General features: G+C 45.1%; 1 protein-coding gene across 1 annotated transcript in view; it reads left to right on the top strand.

Moving 5' to 3' along the window:
- LOC144511940 (NFX1-type zinc finger-containing protein 1-like) overlaps window positions 1-12879 on the top strand; it is a 73776-nt gene that overhangs the window by 36619 nt on the left and 24278 nt on the right. The window contains exons 11-13 of the mRNA XM_078242428.1: window positions 2209-2456; window positions 7864-8014; window positions 8388-8641. Of these exons, the coding sequence (XP_078098554.1) occupies window positions 2209-2456; window positions 7864-8014; window positions 8388-8641 (653 nt within the window). The remainder of the gene's footprint in view (window positions 1-2208; window positions 2457-7863; window positions 8015-8387; window positions 8642-12879) is intronic.

The following is a 12879-nucleotide window of genomic DNA, read 5'->3' as shown; positions in this document are numbered from 1 at the left end:
GGTGCCGATCCCACCACCTCCCTGTCTATCCCCAAGTTCTCGCCTGTATACGGGAGGGTGGGGGGAGGGACCAAAATCAGCAGCCCACCCACCCTATTTAAATGAATAATCTAGAGTCAAACATGCTTGTTATCAAGTCAGTTGACCCTGATGATACGCTGTCCATGTCATTAAACTTTTGGCTTGGGCGGGAGTGAGAAACCTGTTTTTGTTTTTTCTTTTTTTATTCAAATGCTTCAAGGCCAGGAAGAAGGAAGGGTGTCACTCCTGACGAACTGTCCTTTGTCAATCCTGGGGCAGTCCCTCTTAGATTGCATTGCTCCTTCCTTCCTACCCACTCCCTCTCTTAAACGCTCCACAATAACCCTCCCAGCTCAAGATCCTGGACTTATCAGCTCCGGGGTCCATAGGCCTTGCTTCTCCTGATGTCCCACTCGGCTCTCATTAAGTGTTGTCCATGTCAACATGGTTTCTGGGGGTTGGGATGGGCATGCCTTCCACACTCTTCACTAGCAACCCCCCACTTACCCCCGTCATCCCTGTATTATTCAGCTCCCTAACTCTATTTCTCTCTCTGCCATTGCTGCCAGACCTGTGGATTATTTCCATCATTGCTGCTTTTATTTCAGGCCGCCAGCATTTGTGGTATTTTGGCTTTTGGATTAGTGTTTAATTCCCTGCCACCTAATTTCCAGGAATGCCAACCTTGAAGATGTTCTGTTCTTCTCTCGGGTTTCCATTTGTCTATTTTGCCTTTTTCACATTCATTGCTTCCTGCTTCCCTTGTGTTTGATCGGGAATCTATCAAAACCCGCTTTCACATTTCCTTCCTCATGGACTGTCTCCGACTTTCCCACAAGGATCCAACTGAAATTTCACCCTTCGTTTTCCGTATCCAACGGTTACAGATATCTTTTGAGATATTCCGCACTCCTTGAACCAGTGCCCTTGCTGCATCCAGAGATCTGCACTCAACACCACCTGAAAACTGCTGACCTCTCATCAACAGCACCAACTGAGATAAAAACAGTTCCGTTTAAAGGTCACCACCAGGAACAATGAGGGGAATTCTCTCGTCTGGGAATAACCCCCATGGTGGTGACGGGGAGTGTTCCCTGCTGTGGAGGCTGATGGGTATCTCTCGGTATCTTCCATCCCCGGCATCATTAATTATGCAGCTGGGGGTTTCACAGCTGTTACGTATTGTGAAGCGATGCATCTCTGTGTGATTAGTCACATGACGTGCTGTGACGTCAACAGAGGCATTCACGGGTTTTTAATCTCTTCCATGTTAGACTTCAGTCAACACCTTGTAAATAAAGCTGCATTGGTCAGTTTAAGTAACCCATGGTGTGGCACCTCAGAAATCCGTTTTCCTTGTTGTCAAATCAGTCACAAACAATTGCATGTGCGCAACAGCAATGTCTTCCATGGGGGGGGGGCTGCTGGATGGCACACTCCCCACTATCCGATCCAGGCACCATAATTAAAAGGCGGCCAACTTCACTGACCCAGTGTCCCTGGAAGATGAATTTCCAGGAACATTCTGAAACTGGAAGATGGGCTCCCCCGAAGATACTGAAGCTGGAAGATCCTGAGAGATGCTGCCTCCCCATCCACTCCTGTGGTGTTCCAGGGTAACTGGAAGCCTCCATCCCAAACTCCAGGGGCAGCCCCAGGCCGCCTTCACGTATATCCCGACCCCAGTCAGAGCATGCCGCGTTTGTACAGGCGTGCTCTGACTGGTGTCTTTTCCCGCTGACGTCACGGAGAATCGGGCGTGGGCGGGGAGGGGGGGGTAACGATTCCAGATAGGCCTTCAGCTGCATTAGCGGGATCTAAATCCATTTCCTGCCAACCTCCATTGGGATTCCCACTCCGTCATGGCGGACAGTATCAGAAGATCCCGCTGCCATTTCGTGCTGAAGTGAACCCCACTTTTATACCTCCTGGTGAATTCTCCAGCCCCACCTACCAGCGAACCCACCGACAGGGGCATGTGAGCATTTCGCCGCCATTAACTCTGTTTCAATCTCCGCAGATGCTGCCAGACCTGCTGAGTATTTCCAGCGTTTTCTATCTTTTGTTTGTTGACTGTTACTAATTTTCTAAAAATCTTTTAATTTTCTTCCCACATTGTCTTCTGAGTTTTGCTTCTTAATGACGAGAGAAATTATCTGCTCGGTGCTGATCTTCTTCTTCTTTTAGGAAATGCCACTGAGCTGACAGACGAAGAGGAGCCAGAGGTGGAAGATGGTGATCTAATTGAACTGGCTGATGAGGCGGAGTTGCTGCAAGCACAGGGGCTGATTGGAGGTCATGACTATCAGAAGCAAGTTCAGAACGTGACTGTCCACATGTCTGCAAGCCAGGGACAGCTTCGTGACTTCGATCTCAAAGGGACTTTATACCGTCCCAGATGTCAAGCTGACAGTGAGGATGAAGATGATTGGAAGGTACTTTTTAAAATTTAATTCTTGCGTTATTAGCATTCCTAACATTCATTGCCCAGCCATAGTTGCCCTTGGAAGAACTTTTAAAAAATTCATTTATGGGACGTGGGTGTCGCTGGCTGGCCAGCATTTATTGCCCATCCCTAGTTGCCTGAGGGCAGTTGAGAGTCAACCATATTGCTGTGGCTCTGGAGTCACATGTAGGCCAGACCAGGTAAGGACAGCAGATTTCCTTCCCTAAAGGACATTAGTGAACCAGATGGTTTTTTTCGACAATGGTTTCCTGGTCATCAGTAGATTCTTAATTTCAGATATTATTGGATTCAAATTCCACCATCTGCCGTGGCGGGATTTAAACCGGGTCCCCAGAACATTAGCTGACTTTCTGGATTAATAAACTGGCGATAATACCATATGGCCAAGGCCTCCCCTACTTGCATCTAGATAGTGACTTTCATGATCTCAGGATGTCTTATAGCACTTCTTATCAAATGTAGTCACTGTTGTAATGTAGGATATATACACAACCAATTTTTGCACAGCAAGTCCCCATAACAGCAATGTGATTAGGACCCGATCATTTGCTTAAGTGATGTTGGCTAAGCCACTACTATAAGCCGGGAGACCGGGGAGAATTTCCCTGCTTTTCTTCAAAATAAGGCCATGGGATCTTTCTTTATACCTATTTGGAAGGGAAAATAGGACCATGGTTTACTGTCTCAACTGAAAGGCAGCACTTTGTCAGTGCAGCACTCTCTCAGGACTGCAATGGAGTGTCAGCTTGGGTTTTGTGCTCAAGTCTGTGGAGTTACAACCTTTGTGCTCTGAGGTGAGAGCACTGAGCCGTAGTGAGTAACCTTCAGACAAGCGTGGTGAACTGCCTTCTTGAACTGTTGCAGTCCATGAGGTGAAGGTACTTCTACAATTATGCCAGGGAGGGAGATCCAGGATTCGGACTCCATTATGAGAAAGAAATAGTGTTACATAGCCATGCCCAAATGGAAGGGAATTTGTAGATCATGATATGGCTTCAAGGCAGTTGCCCTTTCCTCCAAGGTGGTGAAGTTCATTGGTTTGGGAAATATTGTTAAAGATATAGTTTAGATTTCAAGTTACTGTAGTGGGGGAGAGGGGGAAGAGGAGTGGAAGAAAATTCCAAATTACCACTTGGCTATGCAAGAGGCATTTGGAGAATCAGAAGTTCTGGTTTAATGAGGATGTTGTAGGCTCTACTTTAGGTATTTTATAGTTCCTAAGAGTTCAAGAGGCCCATGTCTGAAATAAGGCCAATGGATACTGAATTGGTCCACAAAATATAGAAAAGCTATAATGCAGTCAGTTACTCACTAAGGCAGTTGTAATGGTCCCAGCTGGTGTTAATACTGGGTGGTCAAGTCCCAGAGTGGAACATTGGCTCTCTGGATCATACCTTTTATTTAAAGACATGGATGAACAGAGTCACAGGACTGCCAATTAACTTTAACACAATAATAAAACATTTATTAAACAAAAGATTCAATATAATACACAACTCCTTCACCTCACCTATATCTTTCCAGATGCACACAAATTTGTAGAGATAATGCAAGTTACAAGATCTACCTTATACTCTAATGTTCTCAGTAAGTACACAATCCATGTAAACCACTAGGCCTGCAGGGGTCAGACACACCACTCTCTGAAACCAAGTGACAGAGGCCACTCCGAACAACCTCTGTGGATTTCTCATCAACACCCCCGCCCCCACCAGATGCTTCTCACACTGTGAGCCAACTGGTCTCACTGGAACTCCTGAGTTCCACACGATTGTTTCCAAACTCCACTCTTGAAGAACATGCTTGGAATTTTCCCCCAAACGAAGCTTTCTCTCTGACGCTTTCACCAAGGATCCACCTCCAGGATTTCAACCGCTCTTTTTAGTGTTTCACTGCCTTGGATTGTCACTTGCCAAATCTCTCGGGTACCCAGCCACTCCAACAGAATACCATTGCTTCACAGGCTGTGGTAAGGTGCCACCTAACCTTTGATTTACCTCGGACATCAGGCTTCTCGCCTGGCTGACTTTAAAGCTCTCTTTAACTCCAAGCACATCCTCTGCTTTTTACTTCACCGACCTTGTTTGACTTTTTGTTCTTTGTTCCTTTAACTGTCTTCCCAGACACTTTTTTTTTTTGCCCCCACTTGCTAGTTTTTGGGACTTTCCTTTAGGAAGTCTGCTCTCTTCAGTTCCCTTATCCTCTCCAGCTTCTCCTAGCTCCTTTTTAAAAGGTGCCCAGATTTCCAATTTTTGATTTCAATTATTATTGTATTGTTTCTGACACGCTTCACAGACAAAGCATACCGTACATAGGGAAGGAAAGGAGAGATTGCAGAATGTAGTGTTACTGTCATAGCTAGGGTGTGGAGAAAGATCAACTTAATGTGAGGTAGATCCATTCAAAAGTCTGAAGGCAGCAGGGAAGAAGCTGCTTTTGAGTCGGTTGGTACATGACCTCAGACTTTTGTATCCTATTCCTGACGGAAGAAGGTGGAAGAAAGTATGTTAGGGGTGTGTGGGGTCATTGATTATGCTGGCTGCTTTTTTGAGGCAGCGGGAAGTGTAGACAGTGTTGATGGACGAGAGGCTAGTTTGAGTGATGGACAGGGCTTCATTCACGATCCTTTGTAGTTTCTTGCGGTCTTGGACAGAGCAGGAACCATACCAAGCTGTGATACAACCAGAAAGAATGCTTTCTATGTTGCATCTGTAGAAGTTGGTGAGAGTTGTAGCAGATGTGCCAAATTTCCTTCATCTTCTGAGAAAGTAGAGATGTTGGTGGGCTTTCTTAACTAAAGGACCCCTTCCACCCACCACCATGGACATCAAACCCCCCCCATGGAGGAGGGGAACTCTCTTCATTCCTGTTCCCCCATAATTAGAAGAGCAATCTCACCCCTCCCCCAGGGATAAGGAAAAACGCCTGCAATGGAGCTCCCCCTGGCACTGCCCTCTGTCACTGGCAGGGGGTACTACCAGAGTGCCAGAGGGCAATGTCCGGCAAAGCTCGGAGACCATACTTAACCGTGCGCCTCCGGTATGGTCACCTTGACTGGTTTTTGTTTTTGAAAACCAGTCTCGATTTACGATGGCATCACATCATGCAGCTGGCTGGGACCTTATGCTGAGGGTGGGAGTAGTGGCGGCAAGCTTGCTATTCTAATGTTAATTCATGCAAATCAGGCTTGCGTCCTTCCTGGGATTTGCGCTCGTGGTGAACGGTGGATTTCAAGTGTTGGATTTTGGAGGTGATGATAGATTTAAAGGAAAGAGTTCAGCACCTGAAGTGAGAGACCTGTTGACAATATCAGCTACCATGCAGTTCAATAGGGGCAGTTGAATGGTCAGGATTTTGTGTGGGTATAGAATAAAGGTAGCAGGAGATGGGACAATGGACAAGATGAGCTAACAGTGGGCATGAAGGGAGATGAGATAAACTAGAGCAAGATGAGAGCTCAGGGTAGGGGGAAACTTTAGAGGACGTTTGGCTCAGCAGGAGTCATACAGGACTCTTAACACTGCGGGGGGGTTTTACGGCCTCACTCGGGTGAGACCAGAAATTCCCACCTGAGGTCAATGGAGATTTCCATTGTTGGACCCTCACCCGCTCCGATTCCGTGGCAGGCGAGATGGGAGAGTTCCGGCCGCCAATGCTGCCAGACTTTTCCAGAATTTTCTAATTTTATTACTGCTGCCCCCAATGACAAATAACAAAACCTCTTCTGCATTCACCATCATTGTTAAAGGGATTGTCTCCTTGTTATGTAGCTTATTACCAACCATTGGGCTCTTGGGCTAGCCTGAGTACAGTCTAGAAGCAATACAGCCTGAATAACACTTCAGATTTACTTGAAAACATCCTAGAACGAAAGGAATCCAAAACTGCATTTCTTTTATTTACATTAGACAGTGCAAACATTGACGGCGTGCAACAAAAACAGAAAATGCTGGAAAATCTCAGCGGGTCTGATAGCATCTGTGGAGAGAGAATAGAGCCAATGTTTCGAGTCTGGATGACCCTTCGTCAGAGCTGCTGAGATTTTCCAGCATTTAGATCCCAGCATCCACAGTATTTTGCTTTTATGTTATTGACAGAGTGCATCTGTTTTCCTGCGTAATTGCAAATAACCCCATGGGATGCTTGTATTTGAGTTGAATAACCTGTTCCAAAGTTCAAAGTTGTTTATTTATTAGTGGCACAAGTAGGCTTACATTAACACTGCAATGAAGTTACTGTGAAAATCCTCCAGTCGCCACACTTCGGTGCCTGTTTGGGTACACTGAGGGTGAATTTAGCACGGCCAATGCACCCAACCAGCATGTCTTTCGGACTGTGGGAGGAAACAAGAGCACCCGGAGGAAACCCATGCAGACATGGGGAGAACATGCAGACTCTGCACACAGTCCCCAAGCCATGGTCATTTTTGGAGACTTTGATCAGTGAGACTCTCTATTCAGAAAACAAGGTGCATATCCCGACCTTTTTGACTTTGATCTTCTTTGTCTTGCCCTGAGGGGCAATGAATTATCCTGTCTGGGCATGTATGTCGCTGTGTTGCTGGGAGAAGCGGACAGCAGTAACTATTCTAACTGTAGATATACTGCATAACGAGCAAGATATAATCCAATAGTAATTCACCATTGACCAAAAGGCTTCAATTTTGCTACAGTTAAATAGACCCGTCAGATGAAACATTTCCCTTGTGCCTAACTGGCACAATCCCACACTATCTCAACAAATCAACGGCTGCTTTCAGGGACAAAAGAGTAACTGATGTGGAGAATGGAAATCTACCTTTGGGGTTAAGATTGCTATGGAGTGAAATTGCTCTTCATCCTGTATCCTTTCTGACCCGGTGTTAGGAATGGCAACACAGCAAAATCCACAAATAGCAGTCTGATCATGCTAAAAAAAATTTAGGTGCTGGTTCAGAGGTCAATATTGGCCTTCACACTGGGGAGAACTACCCTGTGTCAGTGATTAAGTTTGTATCAGCTTATTCTGGAGCGCAGTGCCTCCAACTACTATCTTGGGCTGATAGCTGGTGCTATATATGCAGACCAAGTAGTCACCTGATGATGTGATGACGTGGCTACAAAAAGGGTCACGTGAAAGGAGCACAGGAGTTCTCTCCTGAGTGCAGGAGAGTATAAACATGACGTAGCTGCTCTGCCTGTGAATAAACTACTCTGTGATAAGTCCTTGTTATCAGTGTTTCGGGAACACAACACATTTCCAATACAAATTGGAGCAGTAGTGGCAAAAATAATTACTTCAGCCTTGATTACAACATTTGCCAATCCATAATCTGAATTATTCCCAGATATGATCCAAATGGTTGTTCACAAATTGGGTTTTCTTTTCATTTTAAGATGGCCCCTGAAGATAGTGCTGCTGGCCAGTCGGCCACACTGGGAGAATCAAAATTAACATCTGCACCCAGATCTTACTTGACATCTAAAGAGCAAACCGCAGAGGAGGATATGGAGGAGACGGAGTCAGTCATCACCGAGGACAACACAGGTAATGTAGAAAATTCCAATTCTACCGAAATCTTAATTCACGTCAAGATCTAAGTAAATACGATGCATAGTTTCTGGGTGACTGTATCAAGGAATGTTTATCACATTCCGATTAATGTCAACTCATTGTTGGTCCCCATCAATAACAAACAGCAAAAGATTTTTCATTTTAGTTTCTGCATTGTTTTGCTTCTTAATCAAGAGATACACTCCAAAGATGTGTGGGTTCGGTTGATTTGGACATGGTAAAATTGCATCTTAACGGGGATTAGCAGGGGGAGTTACGGGGCAAGGGCCTGGGTGGGATTGTTGACTCGATGGGCCAAATGGCCTCCTTTTGCACTGTAGGGATTCTATTTCCTGATTTCTTTCAGCAAGCACCAGCGATCTGTCTGATGAGGAAGAGCAAACGGCCGATGAAGATGAACTGATTTATGTGACTGAGGAGGCTGAGCAGTTGCAGGCGGAGAGAATGATCGGGGATGATAACCTTCAGAAACAAGTGAAGCATGCAACTGCCCGTCTGGCTGCAATCCGGCAAAATCTTCTGGCCTTTCAACCTGACGACAATGTACGCCTTGCCAAATCACAAGCTGGCAGTGAGGAGGATGATGGTGCTGATTGGGAGGTAATTTCTTTTTAAAGTTTATTCCTGGGCTGTGGGTATCATTGACAAGGCTGCCATTTATTGCTCACCCATAGTTCTCCCCCTCCAGAACAAAAGGAATAACTTGTATTTATACAATATAGAATCCCTATAATGCAGAAGGAGGCCACTCAGCCCATCAAGTCTGCACTGATTCTCCAAAAGAGCATCCCACCCAGGCTCAGCCCTATTACCGAAACCCCACACATTTACCATGGGTAATCCATCTAACCTACACACCCCTGGACACTAAGGGGCAATTTAACACGGTTAATCCACTTAACCTGCAACATCTTCGGACTGTGGAAGGAAACCGGAGCACCCGGAGGAAACCCACGCAGACACTGGGAGAACGTGCAAATTCCACACTGACAGTGACCCAAGCCGGGAATTGAACCAGGCACCCGGCACTGTGAGGCAGCAGTGCTAACCCATGTCCCATCATGATCTCCAGATGTTCTATAGCACTTTACAGCCAATGAAGAACCGTGTTGAAGTCTCTGTTACGATGTGGGAAACATAGCGGCCAAATTCAGCAAAGTAAGGGCCACAAAAACCGATCATTTGTTTGTCATGTTGATTGAAGGATACTCATTGGCTAGCACAGTGCCAAGCTCCCCTGCTTTTCTTAAACAGTGTCATGTGATCTTTTACATCCACCTGGAAGGGCAGACAGGGGCCTCTAAGCTGAGTGACTGTACTCGGACAATGTAGCACTGCCGCAGTTCATGTTGGAGCTTTGCTTCTTGAACTGCTGTGGTCCATATGGGGCAGGAACAGCCACAACACAGTCCGGCAAGGACCGCCAACGTTTTGACCATATCATGCAAAGAACTTATCCAAGCCAGGATGGTGTACAATTTAGAGGGGAACTTGGGGATTATTGGGTTACTATGAACCTGCTGCCCTTGCTTCCTAATTGGTGGAGTTTGTGGATTGTGCATGCTGTTAAAGATATAATCCAGGCTTCAATTAGGGTTGGGAAGTTGGGACAATGTCAACATGTTGTTTGGTTGCCTCCTAGGGCTAACCCAAGAGGCATTGGGAGTATTGTGCGGCACGGTGGCACAGTGGTTAGCACTGCTGCCTCTCAGCGCCAGGGACTCGGGCTCAATTTCGGTTTGGGTGACTGTGTGTGGAGTTTGCATGTTCTCCTTGTGTCTGCTTGGGTTTCCTCCGGGTGCTCTGGTTTCCTCCCACAGTCCAAAAATGTGTGGGTTAGGTTGATTGACCAGGCTAAATTGCCCCTCAGTGTCACAAGCTGTGTAGGTTGGGTGAATTAGCAGGGTAATTGCGTAGAATTACAGGTATAGGGCCTGGGTGTGATGCTCAGCTGGAGTCTGTGCAGACTTGATGGGCTGAATGGCCTCCTTCTGCACTGTAGGTAGTCTTTGATTCTATCAAAAATGCTGCTTCAGTGAGAATGCCATGAATTTGACTCAACACTCCCAAAGCTTCAAGAACAAATGTAAAACCTATGGATGTCGAATTGGCCTGTAAAACAGGGAAAAAAAACTTATTCAGTTCCTTGGTTAACCCAGCCTAGTCCCACTTAATCTATATTGATGCTTTGTCTCCCTGATCCTGTCAGTTTAGTTGCAGCCTATTTCTGGAGCTGTACGAACGTCATTTACCTTGAAAAAGGACCAGTTATTAGCAAAGGCCAAAAGGGAAGAGAGCAACTCAACTGACTGGCTTCTTAATCGGTTCCATATCATTAACTAATAGAAACCGGGAGAGAATTGCCCAGTATCTGTTGTGGCAAAGCTTGAGGTTGCCCTGGAAAATCTTTCCACACAATGCAAGTGGTATTTAGTTCTGTTAGCTGAGGTACATCTCCAGCCCTGCCTTGACTCTCGATTTAAGAGGGTATTTTACCTCTGTAAGGTGAAAGGAACATTTCTTGATTTGATTTATTTATTATTGTAACATGTAATAGCATACAGTGAAAAGTATTGTTTCTTGCGCGCTATACAGAAGAGCATACCGTACATAGAGAAGGAAATGAGCGAGTGTAGAATGTAGTGTTACAGTCATAGCTAGGGTGTAGAGAAAGATCAACTTAATGTGAGGTAGGTCCATTCAAAAGACTGATGGCAGCAGGGAAGAAGCTCTTCTTGAGTCGGTTGGTACATGTCCTCAGACTTTTGTATCTTTTTCCCGACGGAAGAAGGTCTGGGGTGCATGGGGTCCTTAATTATGCTGGCTGCTTTTCTGAGGCAGTGGGAAGTGTAGACAGAGTCAATGGATGTGAGGCTGGCTTGCTTGATGGATTGGGTTACATTCATGACCTTTTGTAGTTTTTTGTGGTCTTGGATAGAGCAGGAGTCATACCTAGCTGTGATACAACCAGAAAGAATGCTTTCTATGTTCATTTGTGAATGCTTGATGAGTAAACGTCCATTTAGTACTGAACAGTTTGATTTCAAAGATCCTTGAATTTCTCTAGTTGATTGTCCATCGAGACATGGGGCTGTATTTTACTCAAAATCAGGTAGTGACAGAGAACGAGATGGAATATAGGCCACAATGTGCTGGCTGACCTGTACATTCCTCACTGTATCAGCTGCCTCTATTTCCTTCATGTATATAAAGTCCATACTGCTTGTAGCAGATGCATTTGCCTGACCACAACTTGGCTAGTATGATGGGGTATCAGTATTACAGTGATTTACTGTATAACAGAGATGCTATAGATTACCTTTCAATAATCAAACCAGATTGCATGCATTGCAACTAGCTGCATTTAAACTGCAGTTGGTACAAACTGTAAATGCACACCATTTAATGGGGATTAGAAAGGTTTATGTATTTTAAAGCTACATGTATTTTCATAAGATGCTACTGAACTATGCACTTGAATTCAATGTTGCCTTTAAAGAGGTATGAGTGAGTCAGTCCAGCTGTTCCTCCCCAAGATAAATAGACCAATAAGATACTTCGATTATAAATAAATTATTTGTTTTTTTAAATTCTGTCATGGGTTTTGGGCATCACCGGCTGGGCCAGCATTTATTGCCCATCCCTAATTTCCTGTGAGCTGAATGGCCTACTAGGCCATTTCGGAGGGCATTTAAGAGTCAACCACATTGCTATGGGTCTGGAGTCACCTGTAGGCCAGACCGGGTAAGGATGGCAGATTTCTTTCCCAGTGAACTAGATGGATTTTTACAACAATCGACAATGGTTTCACGGTCATCATTAGACTTTTAATTCCAGATAACTTTTATTGAATTCGAATTACACTGTCTGCTATGGTGGGATTCGCACCCAGAACATTAACCTGTGTCTCAGGATTACCAGTCCAGCAACAATACCACTACACCACCACTTTCCAATAAAAGATAAGGGTACTCAAATCAACAATTGTTATTTTGTGGCCAATATAAGCGACTGCCCATTTTAAATATGGGCACGTTAAGGGGTGAGGCTGTGGTGTTAGGGAGCAGATCAGAAACTGCACGGTATATTGTGAAGTTAGCCTGGACCCCAACCATTTTTTAATTTGGCATTAGGGCGAGTTTTCTTTGCGCTTAGCCCTGCCCAGTCACATGACTTATCATTGAACTTAATCCAGCCCCACTCTGCAAAACCCCAGGAGAAAACACTAAAATAACAGATATGCATTAGCCCAGATTAAAACAAACATTTCAGCACTTAAGACCAATTATGCTTCTACATCATCAACATGTAGGCTGCTGATTATAGACAAAGTGGCACTGGCTGCTTTAAAAAAAAAAAATCCTGCGCAAGAAACGTGACACAAATATATTTCTTAAAGGCACAGTATCGTCACAGTATTAATGGGAAGGGTAGGGCCCTGACAGATAGCTCTCTCCTTCCTTATTGCCATTATATCCCAAGGCCTCCAAAGTGAATCTGCAGGCCTAGTTTCTCTTTCACCCTCCATGCCTATTCTTGCCTGAAGCTGCAGCACAGAACTCAGCTGTGTTGTATTTTTAGGGTGCTTTATGATGCTCCCAGCTCTTCCTGTACTGCCGTGGGTTAATGTGATGGCTCTCCCTATATGAGCCCTTGCTGTGCCTCCACCTCCCACTCCATTATGTGATGACCATTATGTGATGACCCCCCGGCCCAAAAAGCAAGTCAGCGTTCAAATGATGTTTGAATGTCAGAGGTTTGTTGGGAAGCGAATCTTAGCCAATTATTACAGAGGGATAGCCAGCTGGCAGAATTTTCCTCGGAAACTATTTCATTGA

The sequence above is a fragment of the Mustelus asterias genome, chromosome 2, assembly GCF_964213995.1.
Source record: "Mustelus asterias chromosome 2, sMusAst1.hap1.1, whole genome shotgun sequence".
Taxonomy (NCBI): Eukaryota; Metazoa; Chordata; class Chondrichthyes; order Carcharhiniformes; family Triakidae; genus Mustelus; species Mustelus asterias.
The sequence above is the reverse complement of the archived record's forward strand: the minus strand, read 5'-3'. Positions and strand labels throughout refer to the sequence as shown.